Source organism: Salmo salar, unplaced genomic scaffold (assembly GCF_905237065.1).
Source record: "Salmo salar unplaced genomic scaffold, Ssal_v3.1, whole genome shotgun sequence".
Taxonomy (NCBI): Eukaryota; Metazoa; Chordata; class Actinopteri; order Salmoniformes; family Salmonidae; genus Salmo; species Salmo salar.
In genome coordinates, this window is record NW_025548395.1 from 156,352 (window position 1) to 176,086 (window position 19,735).

At 43.2% G+C, this 19,735-nt stretch overlaps 2 protein-coding genes across 2 annotated transcripts; both read left to right on the plus strand.

Annotated features, from left to right (window-relative positions):
- Positions 1-14,564: 14,564 nt before the first annotated feature.
- LOC123723906 (RNA-binding protein 25-like) lies at positions 14,565-18,130 on the plus strand. Its single transcript, XM_045712309.1, has 4 exons — positions 14,565-14,735; positions 15,400-16,267; positions 17,199-17,378; positions 17,964-18,130. Exons 1-4 carry the CDS (start codon positions 14,652-14,654, stop codon positions 18,128-18,130), a joined length of 1,299 nt encoding a protein of 432 aa, XP_045568265.1. The 5' UTR covers positions 14,565-14,651.
- LOC106585893 (antigen LPMC-61-like) lies at positions 17,010-19,272 on the plus strand. The gene is made up of 3 exons (XM_045712312.1): positions 17,010-17,378; positions 17,964-18,572; positions 18,723-19,272. The coding sequence occupies exons 2-3, from the start codon at positions 18,148-18,150 to the stop codon at positions 18,745-18,747; spliced, it is 450 nt and encodes a 149-aa protein (XP_045568268.1). The 5' UTR covers positions 17,010-17,378; positions 17,964-18,147; the 3' UTR covers positions 18,748-19,272.
- The last annotated feature ends 463 nt before the right edge of the window (positions 19,273-19,735 follow it).

The following is a 19,735-nucleotide window of genomic DNA, read 5'->3' on the forward strand; positions in this document are numbered from 1 at the left end:
TTCAATTAAAAGCTCTAAAATCCTTTGAATGTCATTATTTCATAATGCATTTAATTTTGAAAAAAATTATCGTAAACAAAATAAAAAACATAATTATTTTTTTATAATCGAACCCAAAACCGAATCGAGCTCAAAAAACACTTATCGCTCAGCACTAGTTCCATGTAGAACCCTCTGTGGAAATGGTTCTACATGGAACCTCAAAGTTTCTATCAGGAACCAAAAGTGTTCTACTTGGAACCAAAAAGGTTAGTCAAATGGTTCTCTTATGGGGACAGATAGCACCTTTTTTATGAGTGTAGAGAGCACACAAGACATAGGGCATATAAGTCGCTTGGAGTGGTGAGAGACAGAAGGGGGAGGGAAAGTGTGGGGGAAAGAGACTGGGAGAGAGAAGCTGCTCTGTGTGGACTGTAGCTTGCAGCTGTAATTGTGGAAGAGCGAGAAAGCGTGCTCATGTGAGAGAGACTCAGAGACTACTAGAGAGAGAGAGAAAGCAAAAGAGGTTGAGAGAGAGTGAGAGAGAGACAGACAGATAGTGAAGGCTGAAACACAGAGAGTGAAGTAAATAAAGAATGCAAGAAAGACAGTACAGTGACGCAGTGCTTCTCTGTCTACTGTAGGTGTACGAATTCTGTGGAGGCAGCGTGATACAAGGACTATACATTTCCTGTCTCCTATCAGCCGGATTTACTCCGAAAAGGGCATCAATGACCATTGGACCATATACTTCTCCACAATATTGCAGGCACTAAAGGTGGACTTTTAACAAGTGCAGTGACAATGCAGGTGAGATTCTCTTGATAGTTTATATACTGTACATGTGTTCAACTGCATGTTGTACTGAAATTATAGTGTTTGGTTTGCTAGACTTGAAGTAAGCCTTTTTATTGAAATGAATCACTTGTGGTGCATGGCATTTCTATCTGTTTATAATCGGGAAAACTGAATATCTACTAGATGCCGAGTTATGTATATTTCATACGCTTGCAGACTGTATGTTATGTTTGCGGTAAAAAATATTCAACAGCTTCTGTCTGAAGCCAGATGATGTGTCGACAGAGGCTGTGTTGTTTAGTTTAATTGTGGTAATGAGCTGTTACTATGCATTTACTTATAATCTGAGATATATTTGATATGGCTTCCAGGTAAAAAACAAAAAACAAAGATGTGCTTTGGAAAGTGAACTTTTATGATTGAGTGTAGAGAACAATGACGTTCTGTGTCTCTGTATCGCTCTTCTCATACCGTACACACAGATACAGTCACACTCACAATATGTGTTGCTTTGTTCACTAAGTCCTGTGCTGCTGGCTCTCCCTAGCTGCAGACAACAGGACAGTTGATGGCGTGACGTGCTCTGGGTGGGGTGCCTGTTCATTAGATGAGTGTGATTGAGACCACAGTATATTGACAGGGAGTAGAACGATGAGACTACTGTACATGGTTAACAAACACAACAAAGATCAACAGAGCAAGCGAGGAGTCACCTATAGATCTACGGATAGCTGGATTCAGGAATAAAGCGCCTTTCACAGTGCTCTTCACACATCCTGTAACAGCAAAATAAAATGGATTCATAGAGAAAGTTAGAGGTAGATGAGAGAAGGTGTGGAAAGAGAAGGCTGGGAAGAGATATGCAGTATGGGGGGAGTCGTCATAGATTGAGTGGACTTTGGAGAAGGGTAGAAAAGAGATAAGGAGGCGAGGGAGTGTGAGAGAGATGGAGTCACTGCTGTGTTCTAGTACAGCTAGGCCATGACAGTAAAGACAGCCCTGGCTTGGGGGACATCGAGTAGAGATGGCCAGTCCATTATTCCTGCTCCAGGGTGGGAGCCCTGACCTAGCCCCTAATCCAACAGCCTTCCCTACGCCTCGCCTCTCACCCAAGGAGATCGCCACGGCTCTCCTCACACAAACAAACACACATCCACTGCATGCATGACAAACACAAGCTTCATAAGCCCCGTGGTCAGTCAGCCCTCCTTACCCAGCTAGCTACCACTGCTCCTCAAACGTTCACCACACACTTCTGCCTACCACTTAGGCATTTTACTTTGCACAGACACCTCTATATCCATTTAAATTTGTATCAAGGGCATTTGTTAGTCTATTGTTATACTGCTTCTCTTTTGTCATTTGCATTGGTTTGTGAGATTTGTTTTGTTGTAAAACTAAAAGATTGTGCGGATGAAGTCATGTCTTGCTGTGAGGATCAGTTGTGTAGTTGTTGTGACAGTGTCCCCCACAGCCTCAGGCATTGCTATGGGCACACAGGGGACATTTCCGCCTGTCATCTCCACTTTAGTTACAACCAAAGACGTTTAACAAGGGTACAGATCTTGTACCTCCCGAAGCTTAAAAGATAAATCTGTATGCCATCAAACAAAATGCTTTTTTTCTTTTGTTCAGCATTTTGATTTCAGGTCTTAGTCGTTCTTAATCCTCATATAATTGAGATGGAATGCACAGTGTAAGGCTCAGTTTAATTTATAATAATAGCTGTAATCAGATTTTCTATATCCCCACAGTTTTGAATTGGTCCACCCAGGGATCTTACCAGCTATAAATCTCAGTTATGTGCAGTGGTGGAAAAAAGTACTGAATTGTCATCCTTGAGTAAAAGTAAAAATACCTTTAATAGAAAATTACTCAAGTAAAAGGGAAAGTAAAAGTCTAAAAGTATTTGGTTTTAAATATCAAAAGTAAATGTAATTGTTAAAATATACTTAAGTATTAAAAGTACAAGTATAAATCATTTCACATTCCTTATAGAGTGGAGTTGGTATCGCAGTTGAGAAAATACTTTCAGACAAAAAGCTCAAAAGCGACTGCCACTAAAAACCAACGACTCCCTTTGAAAACGGATGATGTGGCATCATAAACATTTATTATAGTGTAAAAATGTACTACAAGTGTAGACAAATAGAATAACTTTGGTCATACCTACTCAGCACGTGACGTCCAAGGATGTTGAATTATGGTCGATATCAGGTCTGTCTGTTGTGGCCGCTATTTCGCCCTAAAATAATCATCCCAATTTGGGCTGTGTATAACTATGTAAATGTCTCTCGGACAAGGTGACTTTTATCAATATACACTCTAAAAAGTAAAGGTTCCTGGAGTATCCTGTAGGGGTTCTTCAAACTGGAACTGTGGGGGAACCCCTAAAAGTTATTTGAAGAACCTTTTGTGGGAACCTCTAAGTTCTTTGAAGAACCCCTTATCATGGTTCCTCAAATAACCTTTTGGGGTTCATTTTTTAAACTCCCTGTCCACCCTCCCTCCATTATAAAAACATATTTTAATATTAATAATAACAATATTGACAGTATTGATTTAAATAATTCATTGTTTATTTAGTGGCACCACAAATGTAAATTAATATTTACAAAACAATTTACCAAACAAAACACATTACAAAATTGCAACATTTCTGCAGGCATGTCAGACCATAATACATTTACTTTGTATAGTGCTTTTCATGACATTTTTTTTACATTTTACATTTTAGTCATTTAGCAGACGCTCTTATCCAGAGCGACTTACAGTAGTGAATGCATACATTTCATTTCATGAATTTTTGTTGTTGTTGTACTGGCCCCCCGTGGGAATCAAACCCACAACCCTGGCGTTGCAAACACCATCCTCTACCAACTGAGCCACAGGGGAATACATGACATGACATTTAAAAAATACAACTAATGATGTACAATAAAAACAACATTAAAGATGAATCATAGGTAAACTAACAATATTGTAGACTTGATGCTAAATACAGATTTTTTCAGCTTTAGTGTGTATTGTCACGTCCTGACCAGTAAAAGGGGTTATTTGTTATTGTAGTTTGGTCAGGGCGTGGCAGGGGGTGTTTGTTTTGTGTGTTTTGGGGGTTTTGGGTGATGTTCTATGTTATTCTATTTCTATGTTTAATCTAGGTTGTCTATGTTGGAATTATTTGGGGTTGGTCTCTAATTGGAGGCAGCTGAATCTCGTTGCCTCTGATTAGAGACCATATTTAAGTAGGGGTTTTCTCATTGTGTTTTGTGGGTGGTTATTTTCTGTTTAGTGTTTAGTGTACCTGACAGTACTGTTTGGCTGTCGTTTTTCTTGTTTTGTTTAAATGTTCGAATAAATATTTAAATATGAGCACTCAACCCGCTGCGCCTTGGTCTACTCCCCTTCGACGGCCGTTACAGAACCACCCACCACAAGAAGACCAAGCAGCGTGGACTGGAGCACCGGGGAGAAGGATCGACATGGAAGGAGGAACGATGATTCTGGGAGGACAAATTAAGGGAGCTACAGGAGCCTGAGAGGCAGCCCCCCCCAAAAAATGGGGGGGGGCACACAGGGAGTTGGGGTAAGTCAGGTTGGAGACCTGAGCCAACTCCTCGTGCTTATTATGGGAGCGACGGATCAAGCAGGCACCCTGTTATGCTGAGTTACGCACTGTGTCGCCAGTGCGCAGCTATAGCCCGGTGCGGTCGATACGGGCTCCTCAGCATTGCCGTGCTAGAGTTGGCACTCAGCCAGGGAGAAGTGCGCCGGCACAGCACATCTGGCCACCAGTGCGTCTCCTAGGTCCAGCCTACCCTGCGCCTGCTCTACGCACGGCAGCCATCATTCCCCAGCACAGCCCAGTTCGCCCTGTGCCAGCGCTCTGCCCGTGCCGGGCTATAGTGACCATCCAGCCAGGACGGTGTGTGCCAGCCCTGAGCTCCAGATCTCCGGTACGCCTCCATAGCCCAGTACGTCCTGTTCCTGCTCCTCGCACTAGCCCTGAGGTGCGTGTCACTAGTCTGGCGCCTCCAAAGCCAGTCCCACGCATCAGGCCTCCAGTGCGCATTCCCAGTCCAGTATGTCCTGTTCCTGCTCCTCGCACTAGCCCGGCGCCTCCAAAGCCAGTCCCACGCATCAGGCCTCCAGTGCGCCTGCTCAGTCCAGTATGTCCTGTTCCTGCTCCTCGCACTAGCCCGGCGCCTCCAATGCCAGTCCCACGCATCAGGCCTCCAGTGCGCCTGCTCAGTCCAGTACGTCCTGTTTCTGCTCCTCGCACTAGCCCTGTGGTGCGTGTTACTAGTCTGGCGCCTCCAAAGCCAGTCCCACGCATCAGGCCTCCAGTGCACCTGCTCAGTCCAGTACGTCCTGTTTCTGCTCCTCGCACTAGCCCTGTGGTGCGTGTTACTAGTCTGGCGCCTCCAAAGCCAGCCCCACGCATCAGGCCTCCAGTGCGCATTCCCCGTCCAGAGCTTCCGGCGACAGTTCCCCGTCCAGAGCTTCCGGCGACAGTTCCCCGTCCAGAGCTTCCGGCGATAGTTCCCTGTTCGGAGCTTCCGGCAACAGTTCCCCGCCCGGAGCTTCCGGCGACAGTTTACAGTCCGAGCCGGCAGAGACGGCCTACAGTCCGAGCCGGCAGAGACGGCCTACAGTCCGGAGCCTGCAGAGACGGCCTACAGTCCGGAGCCGGCAGAGACGGCCTACAGTCCGGAGCCGGCAGAGACGGCCTACAGTCCGGAGCCTGCAGAGATGGCCTACAGTCCGGAGCCTGCAGAGACGGCCTACAGTCCGGAGCCGGCAGAGATGCTCCCCAGCCAGGTGTCTGCAGCGACGCTCCCCAGCCTAGAGTCTACGGAACGGGAGCTACGCCAAGAGCCACATCCGTGGGGGGAGGATTGGGATGGGGGGGTGTAGCACAGGAACCGTCGGTGGCCACCCTCCCTTTCCTCCCTTTAGGTTTGGGGTTGTTTTTGTGTTTTTTTAGTTTGAGGTGCATTTCGGGGTCTGCACCTTTGGGGGGGGGGTACTGTCACGGCCTGACCAGTAAAAGGGGTTATTTGTTATTGTAGTTTGGTCAGGGCGTGGCAGGGAGTGTTTGTTTTGTGTGTTTTGGGTGATGTTCTATGTTTGTATTGACTGCTATGTAGGTTAAATGTACACTTCAAATGCAGCTGTCCTACAACATATCTGTACCTTCTTGATCACCAATTGCATTGTGTCCATGTTCTGTCCTATAAGAGTTTCAAAGGAAGAGAAAATGTGTCAAAGAATAGTCTTACAAGCATTAAAACATATATATATTAAATAAATATTGAAAGATAAATATTGAAAGATAAATGTCATCAACATACAATGTAATGCAAAATAGAAGAACATATTGGAGAAAGCACTAGCCAATACAGTACTGCCATACAGTAACAGTACTGCCATACAGTAACAGTACTGCCATTCAGGCCTAATATCACATTTCAAGATATCTTTGTACACAAATTGTTCAATATTTTATCAGGCTGACTTGAAAGATTATACTCAACATTTTGCTGCGTGGCAATACTGTGTTTGGATTCTGAAGGGCATTCATACAAAAGAGGTAGTCTAGACACTGTATTAATACCATTATGCATTTGAATCCCATCTACAGCTACCATCTAAGATATTAATTTCCCTCCACAAGGGGGCGGACATGTAACGTTTCCAAAATGGGATAGTATTGTACATGTAACGTTTCCAAAATGGAATAGTATTGTACATGTAACGTTTCCAAAATGGGATAGTATTGTCCATGTAACGTTTCCAAAATGGGATAGTATTGTACATGTAACGTTTCCAAAATGGGATAGTATTGTACATGTAACGTTTCCAAAATGGGATAGTATTGTACATGCAATGTTTCCAAAATGGGATAGTATTGTACATGTAACGTTTCCAAAATGGGATAGTATTGTACATGTAACGTTTCCAAAATGGGATAGTATTGTACATGCAATGTTTCCAAAATGGGATAGTATTGTACATGTAACGTTTCCAAAATGGGATAGTATTGTACATGTAACGTTTCCAAAATGGGATAGTATTGTACATGTAACGTTTCCAAAATGGGATAGTATTGTACATGCAATGTTTCCAAAATGGGATAGTATTGTACATGTAACGTTTCCAAAATGGGATAGTATTGTCCATGTAACGTTTCCTGAATGGGATAGTATTGTCCATGTAACGTTTCCAAAATGGGATAGTATTGTACATGTAACGTTTCCAAAATGGGATAGTATTGTACATGTAACGTTTCCAAAATGGGATAGTATTGTACATGTAATGTTTCCAAAATGGGATAGTATTGTCCATGTAACGTTTCCAAAATGGGATAGTATTGTACATGTAATGTTTCCAAAATGGGATAGTATTGTACATGTAACGTTTCCAAAATGGGATAGTATTGTACATGTAACGTTTCCAAAATGGGATAGTATTGTCCATGTAACGTTATGCCCCCTTGTGAGTTAATAGTATTGCATGCTGTAGCAGGCTATATAAAGAGGAAGACCTCCATTGACGATTTAGTTCGTTGTAACATCTCGTCTGGACAGGTCACCGTCCTTAGTTAGTTAGTTAGTTAGTTAGTTAGTTAACGAAGCTAACGTTAGCTAGTTCATTATCACAAAAGTGAAAACTGCTCTAGATTGGAAACTTACGTTAATGAGTGTAAAGCCATGTTGGCTTTATGGAAACGATATACAATATATGGGAAAGAATATAGTTGAGGAAATAATCCAAACCTAGTTGTGCCTAGTTAGGACATAACGTTAGCTAGCTAGCTAACGGTACTGTACTGTAGCTCATACAACGCCGACGGTCAAACCCGGCTTTCTAATATTTACGTTCATTAACTATAGTAACGTTATGGAAGATATTCACAGAAAACCATCATTGTCTTCGTTATTCATTATTAGTATGTTATATTATTATAATAAATTATTTCGAGACATATTCAGAGCCAAACATCAACACAACTTTACCTTTTTAACTGTTGTCGCATCCAAACTTGTCACCATCGTTTTCAGTTGTAATTGCGAAGTTCCCGGAAGAAGTCCAGCAACAACGGAGGTTCCTCGATGAACCCACCTTCTAACAAGTTCTTTGAAGACACCTACCACACCCACCACCACCACAACTACAAAACCAACCATCACCAAACCTACCTACCACAACTACCACCCCTATCTACCACAACTACCACCCCTATCTACCACAACTACCACCCCTATCTACCACAACTACCACCCCTATCTACCACAACTACCACACCTACCTACCACAACTACCACACCTATCTACCACAACTACCACACCTACCACCACCACAACTACAAAACCAACCATCACCAAACCTACCTACAACAACTACCACACCTACATACCACAACTACCACCCCTACCTACCACAACTACCACACCTATCTACCACAACTACCACACCTACCACCACCACAACTACAAAACCAACCAACCATCACCAAACCTACCTACAACAACTACCACACCTACATACCACAACTACCACCCCTATCTACCACAACTACCACACCTACCTACCACAACTGTCACACCTACATCACACCTAACATAACCACACCTACCATCACTATACCTACAAATACACCTACCATCTCACCTACCATCACCATACCTACCATCCACACACCTACCATCACCACACTTATCACACCTACAATCACCACACCTATCCCACCTACCATCACCACAAATACAATACCATAATTACTTCACCACATCTACCATCAGACCTACCATAACCACAACTACCGTGTTTTTCATGGTGATTAATTTTTACATATAGCCTGCAGTAACGTCAAGTAATGAAATGCGATTGTGTTATTTGAAATCGTAAACAAAACCAAATGATTATTTTTGCGATAGCATATATGAAATGTTTTACACTGTTAGAATGTTGCAGTCAAAATGACTGCTCATCAGCTTGATGGGGGGGGTCTTGAGGCCCAGCGGTTCCAGTGTTAACAGAGATCCTGAATCTGAATCAGGAAGCTTGACTCTGAATCATGTGCAGTGTGACCACTGAGACTGAAGCCAACTCAATATGACTCCTGAGATCGACAGTTAATCAATTATAGTGTCTGTGAAAACAAACACAATCAGTCAGTCAGTCTGGAGAGAGAGAGAGAGAGAGAGAGAGAGAGAGAGAGAGAGAGAGAGAGAGAGAGAGAGAGAGAGAGAGAGAGAGAGAGAGAGAGAGAGAGAGAGAGAGAGAGAGAGAGAGAGAGAGAGAGAGAGAGAGAGAGAGAGAGAGAGAGAGAGAGAGACTCTTGGTTTGACCACAAGAGAAGAGAAAGAAAACCTTTATGAGCTGAACAGTATGCCAGTGGAAGGGAGGACAGTACCAGGTGACCCAATTGTGGTTTGTGACTATTATGATTTCCATTGTAGCCAATTCAGTTGCAGTAATTCTATTACAGATTTTTTGGGTAATTCCGTTACCAATTTGGAATTACGAATTTGAACCACTTAACAAAGTTGATCTCAGAAAAATCACTATAAGTCATTTTTATCTCTACCATTTCTTTCATTATAATCCCTCCTCACTGAGGGAGAGAAATGTGAAAATACCTGAAAGTTATGTGGGTTTTTGGTAACGGAATTAAAAGGCACAAGGGAATTTTTCTGAAACTTAAAGAAGGTTAACTCTTTCTCTAAAACCAAATGTAAGTGTTGATATTAGTAGTCAGGGGTCTTTACGTCAACATGATTCTGTTTTTATGTAGTTTTGATATTGGACCTTTTAAGACTTTTTCTGGGAGATGTTTTCTAATATCCCTTTTCCCGTGTTTACCCAGAAATCAAAGCCTTCACTGGTTGAAAAATGAATCTAGAGTTACATTTACCAAAAATATAGACTCTTAGATTTCATTTGACACCAAATTACACATGCTCCTATGAACATCACGTTGGTGCTCCTGGGTCCTTTTACATGGAAATGCCCTACTGTAACTCTAGAGATACAATCTATCCCCAACTAGTAATAAAGTGGTCGGGCTGGTTTGCCACTGGCCTCTCCAGCTTCAGGCTGAATCACACCCATGATGAGAGGAGGTTTACTGGAGACACAGGGAGAAACTACAGTCTGAATCACACCCATGATGAGAGGAGGTTTTCTGGACACAGGGAGAAACTACAGGCTGAATCACACCCATGATGAGAGGAGGTTTACTGGACACACAGGGAGAAACTACAGTCTGAATCACACCCATGATGAGAGGAGGTTTACTGGACACAGGGAGAAACTACAGTCTGAATCACACCCATGATGAGAGGAGGTTTACTGGAGACACAGGGAGAAACTACAGTCTGAATCACACCCATGATGAGAGGAGGTTTACTGGACACAGGGAGAAACTACAGTCTGAATCACACCCATGATGAGAGGAGGTTTACTGGACACAGGGAGAAACTACAGTCTGAATTACACCCATGATGAGAGGAGGTTTACTGGACACAGGGAGAAACTACAGTCTGAATCACACCCATGATGAGAGGAGGTTTACTGGACACAGGGAGAAACTACAGTCTGAATCACACCCATGATGAGAGGAGGTTTACTGGACACACAGGGAGAAACTACAGTCTGAATCACACCCATGATGAGAGGAGGTTTACTGGAGACACAGAGAGAAACTACAGTCTGAATCACACCCATGATGAGACTACCTTTAAGGCTTAAAGGTTTGGTTAATGTTAGGGTTAAGGTTAAGGTTAGGGTCAGTTTTAGGTTTCAGGTTTTGGCCAGACGGGCTGTCAATGGGATGTTGGTCCGAAAAGTCCATTTAGTATTTCCCTTCTCAAACCTGTCCTCCCCTAACCAGTTCATATCATGTATTCCACCACCAGCACACCTGATTCACTAATCAGAGGTTTTGATGATTAGTTGACCAGCGGTACAAAGTGGACTGGATCTAGGTGAACTATGTGGAGGGTCTTCCAGGGACAGTACAGTACAGACTGAGAAGATAACAACAGTGTAGTTTACTCAACTCATTCACACTATCATGATTATTGTTTAGAGAGAAGATCAGCACAAGGGCATAAAGTGTAAGATATAGCAAGAGAGGACAATATGGTGCAAGGTAGCCAAAGTGGAATCAAAAGTCATAGGCCTAATCATCAATCAAATATGAAATATAAAACCAAAATATAATCTACATATAAAGACAACATGTCATCTACATGTGTTATAGAATAGCTCCCTGCTCACATCCCAGGTCATGTTTGGACTGGAACGTGACAACTCAACAGGCTATGCGCATCTCCCCAATAGCCTACAGACAACTTTCCTGAGTGCAATGTGATTAATGTGACAGATATGTACAGTATAATAAGCATAGTGAAGAAGGTAAAGATCCCACCTCGGACGCACAGCAGAGACATCGCTGCTGAGATTTCCCCCTGGAGCAAGAGTCCCTCAACAATTTAAAAACACTCATTGCGTTTCAATGAATGTACTCCCCAAACGCTTGTTGCATCGTAAACTATCCTCCCTCCCTTGGGACATTCAGCGGATGGATGATGCGCCGCTGCAATTTACTTGGATGAGAGGTTGGACGAACGAGCTACGAACGAATGGTGGAGAACTACAGGGTGTAAAAGGTTTTAACGGATCTTTTGTTGAACGTCGGGAACCGAAATGCATGGGAGAATTATCTGGCTCTCTGATTTGCATACTGCTACTACTGCTTGTTGAGCTCAGATCAACGTTTTTCTGCAGATAAATTACAACATCATTGTCTAAAGGGGGTGAATCCTCACTGCAGAAACAATACATAGTGGGGAGAGCGGGTCAATCTGGTCCACGAGGATTTATTTCATGCTTAAAAACGAGTTCTTCAATTGTTGACGCGCATTTCAGAATCGGACTTCATGTTAGCCTACCTTTTGGCTTTTACATTGAATATTTGGTGCCCAAGAGTTGTGATTGTATGTTTGTTTGTACAGTTATGGCTGTCCTGTTATTATTTTGTGTACTCACTAAACACCCACATTTGTATTTGTGTGGGAAATGTTTGTAGGCTATGGTTGCTGTTTGTATTTCATTGAACTTTAGGTCCATACAAAGAGAAATCACACAACATAGACTACCAAATAACCTTAGGCAAAAATACGCGAAATAAAAGTCAAGTGAAAATGGTTATAAATGTCTTTATCAATTATGAGTAGCTCAACAATATCGACTTTTGGACACTGATGCGCAGGAGAAGCTCTAGCTGTCAATCAAGCAGGCGCGGTGAACCGATTATGACGCGCAAGCGTTTCAAATGACGCAACAATACAGCTCCAGACCAGAGAAAGTTAATGCCAAAGATATTATTCGGTTCCACACTAAAACTGCGCTTTGACAAGTGTGATTTGAGGTGAGTCAAATATTTACACAAGTTTACAATACATGAACCAACCGCTAGCCTACTTAGCCTATAATTCTGTCATGGTAAGATAACACATGTGAAGGTGAACGTTAATGTATTTGAAATATTTTTTCTTTCTGACATTATAAAATACAATTATATCTTTGTTTTTTTCTGTTGCTATCAATCAGTCCATCTATATCTACTCTTCTGTCTGTCTGTCTTGCTGACTTATCTGTCTGTCTGTCGGACTATCTGTCTGTCTGTGTACTGTCTAGCCAGCATATGCCAGAAAGGTTCTTTCACACAGGCTCATATTCACAAAGTCTCATAGAAGGAGTGCTGATCAATAATCAGTTTTGTCTTTTAAATCAAACTGAATACGTTTTGATGAACAGGGGGGGGGATCTGATCCAAGATCAGCACTCCTACCCTGAAACACTTTGTGAACACAATCCAGGTGTACTGGGATTATGAAGTTGTGATGAGGTATTATTATATTAGTTGTGCTGATGCATGATGGGTTGTAGGCGAGAGCTTGAGTACTGTAGTGTGTAGACTATTTCTGAATTCACTGACCTGGTGAGTAAATGTTGTGTACAATGGCCCCATCTAGTGACAGAAACATAGAAACACACATTGTTGCTGAACGAAGGCATCTCTTTATTTTCCAGAAATAAAACTTGTAGACCTTTACTACAGTCTCTGAGGAGATGGACACCTCTTCTTGTTCTGGACGATCTCCGTCTCCTACTGGGACTGTCTTCTTACCCCCTCCTATCATGTGGAACAGTCTGTAAGTCATTCATCACATAACCTAGCTCTGGTCCAGGGCATTATGTGCGGCTTGCTGAAGGAAGGCTCAGTGTCTGCAAGCTGTACGTAACGCCCTGGACCAGAGCTACACATTACCCACCTCTGGCCATCATGGACAGTCAACTCATTACATTCACGTACTGTAAGTCACAGTTGTGTGAGTTGTGTTATTAAAGACAGTTTAATTGAGCAGAGGTTTAATTATTATTTTAACGCTGTAATAAATTGTCTGAGTTCACTTCCTAAATAATGTGTTGACATTCATTTGCTCCCAGCTACAAGCAGGCAGAGATGGAGGTTCAGTTCCTGAGAGAAGAGAAGAAGACCTGTACAAAGAAGGAAGCCCACATGCTTGAGTTGAGAGGGAAGGATCGAACGATCCGAAATCAGAAGAAGGAGATGGACAGACTTCAAGTCTGCCTCTGGGAGGAGGAAAAGAAGAAGAGGAATGGTGGAATGGAGAAGGACAAGATCATTGAACATCTACAGTCTGAGACAGACCATCTCAGATCCCTTTTAAAAGAGGAAAGGAGGAGAAGAAGAGTAGAAAGGGGTCTAATGAATGAGTGGAAGGTTGAAATCCTGAGACTGAGGGAGTCAGAGAGCCAGAGAGAGGCATAGAGCCAGTGGGAGGCAGAGAGACAGAGGGAGGCAGAGAGCCAGAGGGAGTCAGAGAGACAGAGAGAAGCAGAGAGACAGAGAGACAGAGGGAGGCAGAGAGATGCAGAGAGACAGATGGAGGCAGAGAGCCAGAGGGAGGCAGAGAGCCAGAGAGAAGCAGAGAGACAGAGGGAGGCATAGAGACAGAGGGAGGCAGAGAGACAGAGGGAGGCAGAGAGACAGAGGGAGGCAGAGAGCCAGAGAGAAGCAGAGAGACAGAGAGAAGCAGAGAGACAGAGGGAGGCAGAGAGCCAGTGGGAGGCAGAGAGACAGAGGGAGTCAGAGAGCCAGAGAGAAGCAGAGAGACAGATGGAGGCAGAGAGCCAGAGAGAAGCAGAGAGACAGAGAGAAGCAGAGAGGCAGAGAGAAGCAGAGAGACAGAGAGACAGAGGGAGGCAGAGAGCCAGAGAGAAGCAGAGAGACAGAGAGAAGCAGAGAGGCAGAGAGAGCCAGAGAGAAGCAGAGAGCCAGAGAGAAGCAGAGAGCCAGAGAGAAGCAGAGAGACAGAGAGAAGCAGAGAGACAGAGAGAGGCAGAGAGACAGAGAGAGGCAGAGAGACAGAGGGAGGCAGAGAGCCAGAGGGAGGCAGAGAGACAGAGAGAAGCAGAGAGACAGATGGAGGCAGAGAGACAGAGGGAGGCAGAGAGACAGAGAGAAGCAGAGAGACAGAGAGAAGCAGAGAGACAGAGGGAGGCAGAGAGAAGCAGAGAGACAGAGAGAAGCAGAGAGACAGAGGGAGGCAGAGAGACAGAGAGAAGCAGAGAGACAGAGAGAAGCAGAGAGGCAGAGAGACAGAGGGAAGCAGAGAGACAGAGAGAAGCAGAGAGACAGAGAGAAGCAGAGAGACAGAGAGAAGCAGAGAGACAGAGGGAAGCAGAGAGACAGAGGGAGGCAGAGAGACAGAGAGAAGCAGAGAGACAGAGAGAAGCAGAGAGACAGAGGGAGGCAGAGAGAGTCACAGAAGCGATGGAGAACCAGAGAAAAATGCAGGAGATCAAGAGAGTCAAACATCTGCTGGAGCTACTGATGGTGGATCTACAACTGGCCCACGTAAGACATGTCATTGTTATTATTAAATGGCCGTGTATATTCACCCAGCTGAAAATGAATGATGGTGGACAGCGGTACACTAACCCAATGTTAACCTTTATGCCTTTCCTTAACGTTAACCCTTACCTTGACCTCACTGAAACTATACCTAACCTTTACCTTAACCCAACCCTAGGTCCTGAACCTAACCTTCATTTATCTCAACCCCTATGCCTTTCTTCTGCCGGTTGAATATCCACTTCCTTATTAACATCATTACTGTTGTTGTTGTTGATAACTGTATGTGTGCAGGTTGTAAATAATTGCATTAGTGAAACATCATTTGTAGGAGTAATTTCTACAAGCATAAACATCAGAGGCAACATTGTTATAACATCACACAAATTGCAACAGGAATTTCTCAAACCCCTAACTGAATGGGCAAGCTAGTTGTGTGTTTGTATTTGTCCATAAAATGTCTCATAATTCTTTCAAACATGTCAATACATTAATTGACAATGAATTGTCCAGATGAATTGATCAAAATAACCCTGCTATTGATGTTGTCCAGTGTTTGATTCAATTACCTAGGTCTAGGTTGTATTTCTATGTATCATTCTCTGCAAATCCTTTGAAAGTATGTCTTGGTCATAGATTATCACTAATTTCACCTTTTAAAATGAAGCAAGAGATAGAGAGATTGAGGCTATGGCAGAAAGTCATGGAGGATCAGCGACCAAGACTGGCCTGGAACAACAAACCTATTGAGACAGAAAGAGAGAGGGAAAGAGAGAGGGAAAAGGAGAGAGAAATGGAGATGGAAAGGGAGAGAAAAGCAGAATTGGAAAGACAAGAAATGAAGAAGAAAGTGAAACATGCAGAAGAAACGATAAAAGCGTTAGAACGAGAGATTGAGACATTGAAAGAGATGGAAAAGGAAATCATATTTGAAAGAGAAAGAGACATGTGTATTGCAGAGAATGAGAAAGTCAAACTGGTTAACGGAAAGGTAAAAGAGTTAGAGAGAGAGGTTGAGAGACTGAAAGAAGATATGACAACAAAAGAGATTCAATACAAAATCAAATTTGAAAGAGCGAAAGAAGCATATAGAAGACAGAATGAGAGAGTGAAACAGGTTAACCAAAATGTACTAGTGTTAGACAGAGAGGTTGTGAGAATGAAAGAAGAGATTAGATTGAAACACGAGACTGAACCAGAGAGAACATTTGATAGAGACAGAGAGAGAGAAAATGATTGGAGACGAAGTGAAGAGGAGATGAAAAATAGAGTGGAGAGAGAGATGGAGATGGAGACAGCCCTCATCAATGACAAAAAGACGTCTGAATTGGAGGAAGTCTTCAAGAAAATCAAGGTACAGCTGATAGAATTAGAAAATATGGAAACAGACGAATATAAATGGAAACAGAACCAAATGGACATGGAGGAGAAGATGGAGGGTGAGAACAACAAACAGAAAGAGGTAGAAAGAAAGAGAATGGAGAAAGTACCAAAACAGAGACAACAAGTAGATGAGAAGAAGAAGGAGATGGAGAGCGAAGGAGAAGAAGAAAGATGTAAACAGAAGCAAATAGAGATGGAAGAGGAAGAAAGAGAGAGGGAGAAAGTGAGACAGAGAGAGATCAAAAGAAAGAGAATGGAGAAGACACAAAAAATAATGGAAAGAGAGCAAGAGAGACAGAGAGAGATTGAAAGAGAGAATGAAGAAGAAAGATGTAAACAGAAGCAAATAGAGATGGAAGAGGAAGAAAGTGAAGAGAGACAGAGAGAGATGGGAGAGAAAGAGAGACGACAACAACAAGAGGAGAGACAGAAACAAATGGAGAAAGAGAAAGAAAGGGAGAAAGACAATGAGAATCAGGGAGAGATGGAATTAAAAGATCAGCAACAGAAAGAGATGGAGAAAGAAAATATGATTATGAGAGAGAGGGAGGAAGCAGGAAGAACAAATGAGGGGCAGAATGAACTGGAGATAGAACAGGAGAGAGAGATGGAAGAAAAGCAGGAAGTGATTATTAAGAAAGCAGAGGAAGAGTACATGGAACGAGAAGAGAGAGGAAAGGAAGTAAGCATGAAGAAAGATGTAGTAGTTCATGTTAAAGCTAAAGCACGGGAAGTCTTCAATAGACGTTCAGACTAAGAGAGGAGGAGAGGCAGAGAGAGGAAAAGAGAGAGGAGGAGAGGCAGAGAGAGGAAAAGAGAGAGGAGGAGAGGCAGAGAGAGGAAAAGAGAGAGGAGGAGAGGCAGAGAGAGGAAAAGAGAGAGGAGGAGGAGGCAGAGAGAGGAAAAGAGAGAGGAGGAGAGGCAGAGAGAGGAAAAGAGAGAGGAGGAGAGGCAGAGAGCCATTGAAGAGCCATTTAGCTTTAATCAGAGAGAGAGAGAACATCATAAAGGCAAACATAAGAGAGGAGATGTCAGAAGAGGAAAGAAGAGAGATCCCTGGGAATTACAAGATGGGTGAGACAGAGAACAGTGAAGAGGAGGAGGAGGAGGAAGATGACAAGGAGGACATTCTCCCACCTGATAAAAGTATCCGAAGGAGAGCTGTGGACTGGGTGAATAAGAAGTGGGAGAAGAGGAACCTCAAAAAGATGGAGAGAACGTATCAGAGAGAGGCTGAGGAGGGCTATAAGATCGTCCACATAGGTAAGACCTGTTTTACCTCTGCTTATGACATCATCCTCTTTAGTCTCCTCTACACACATAAGTTCCAAGCCAGTCATCATGTTGCATCATTGTTTCAATATAAAACTACTGTCCAAAGAATATGTTAGCTGACATGGCTAATTGAGTGACTGACTGACATAACAAGAAAAATACTGCTGATGTAACAACCACGTTTTTAAATGATACCTTATGTCATCTACTAGTCTAACTCTCAAGACTAAGTAGAGACCCAGAAAGAGTTCCTAAAAAACACACACAAAAAAGGGTTTTGGGGGGGTCGGGGGTCCGCTAGTTGCCATGGAGCCCTAAGCTATCACATAGGCCCTGGCTCTATACAAAGAATAGGTGCCATTTGGGGCTCATGTTCAACTTAGGGTCAGGTCAATTCGGGATGGGAATTATTGCACTTTATTGACAAATTCCATGCCTTGCTCAATTGAAAAGATTAAAGAATCATTGAGCTCCAACTGTGTTTTCTATTCTTAATTCCCTGTGTCCATTACATTTTAGTTGATACCAGATCCACTAAGTTGAATGTGAACTCTACTTCTTCTCCCCTCCCAGCCTTCCCTGGACACCCAAGGGTAATATCCACCATGACCCGGGCAGAGAGAGAGAGGGAGAAGAGGAAGGAGCTGCTGAAGGATAAGGAGAGAAGGAAGAAGTTGGAGGATTTCAATAAGCAGTGGAGAGAGCAGTCCCTGCTTAAAAAAGGACTCATCAGAATCTGAAGGAGGAGAGGGAGAGGATGATGGAAAAGTACCTGGAGCAGATGAATCTGGAGGCTGATGCTCAAATCAACACCCGGTGTCCAACCACCCAACACAGCCACGATTCCAACCACGGTCAGGCATTGCCGGGATGGGCCACAGGCCAACAAGTAAGCCAAGAGCCTGTTGGATCTGGAGATGGCCAGCAGGAGGGGCCAAGGAGGCAGCAGGCATGGGCAGAGAACCAGGAGGGGAGTTCGGAGAACCAGCAGGAGTGGCCAGAGAACCAGCAGGAGTGGCCAGAGAACCAGCAGGAGTGGCCAGAGAGCCAGCAGGGGGAGCCAGAGAACCAGCAGGGGGAGCCAGAGAGCCAGCAGCTAGAAGCTCCAGAAGAGGCTGAAACTTCAGAGCCAACCTCCAAGAACAAGAAAAGGCCAGGCATCTGGAAGAGAATTAAGATGAGGTAAATAATGTTTAAACATGTATTCATGTTACACTGTTTATATATATGTTGTCACTTTAAAAGTGACATTATCCAAATGTGAGGGTTTAGTGTACATGCAACACACATGTAAATATATAGATACTTACCTGTCTCTGTGATGTCTTACAGCATTCCTGACGTGCTGTCTGCCTAGAGCTGGAACTCGATGAAGCTACAGTTCCCCTGAGGTTACATTGGTAATTAAAAGTGTCGCCCAATAATTCCTCCTCCTATTTAAGTCATCAAGCCACATTTCCTCCACAAAACATGATATTCTCCTCAAGCCAGAAAGTATCCTCTTTATCAAGGCAACAAACCATCTAAGGTCAGTGACTCTCCTCCCCAGAGCAGAGTTTCTCATCTTTATCCAAGTTGAATTCATCTCTGCTCACCACCTCTACTGTCCTAGAAAATATCCCCAAATGGACATGGTTTAAATAGAAGTCCTCCCCTCAGACCAGTGGCTCCACAGACCAGAGTTTCTCATCTTTATTCAAGTTGAACGCAACTCTGATCATTTCCACCACCTCACCTGTTAAGGGGAGGTGCTGAAAAGGAGGTCTGGGAGGAGGTCTGCAGGTAGCCTGGACCGGACCGGTTGCAGCTAAGTTGCTGGCTCCATCCCCGGGCAGAGCTGCTCAAGTCAGGCCAGTGATGTTTGTTGATGTCATTTTCATTAGCAAAGTTGTACGCTTTAATAAAAGCAGTTATTAAAAAAGCAATATTGTTGTTACGGTGTGGATTGTTGTTATTTATTAGAATTGAAACATCCAGTAGTCATGGTAGATGTTAGACTTTCAATGAGACACCTAACATTCCATCAGTCTGACACAATGTGTGACATGTTATATTAGAGATGAGTCCTCTATACACATAAATTGCACTATAACGGTGACAAACGGTGCCCACAAATAGTTGGGACAGCTTTATGTAGAACCTATTTACTTTTTGGAGGTGAAATGTAGCTAAAAATGTGCTATCCTCTGCTCAGAGGGTTAAGGAACCGTCTTAAAACTGCAACGCAAACAATTGCCTGTAAATGAAAAATATAAATTCCTTCTCAACTACATGGCATAGAGATCTCAAATAAATTTGACACTGTAAAGAGACCTCTTCTCTCCAATACAATTAGTCACTTTTTT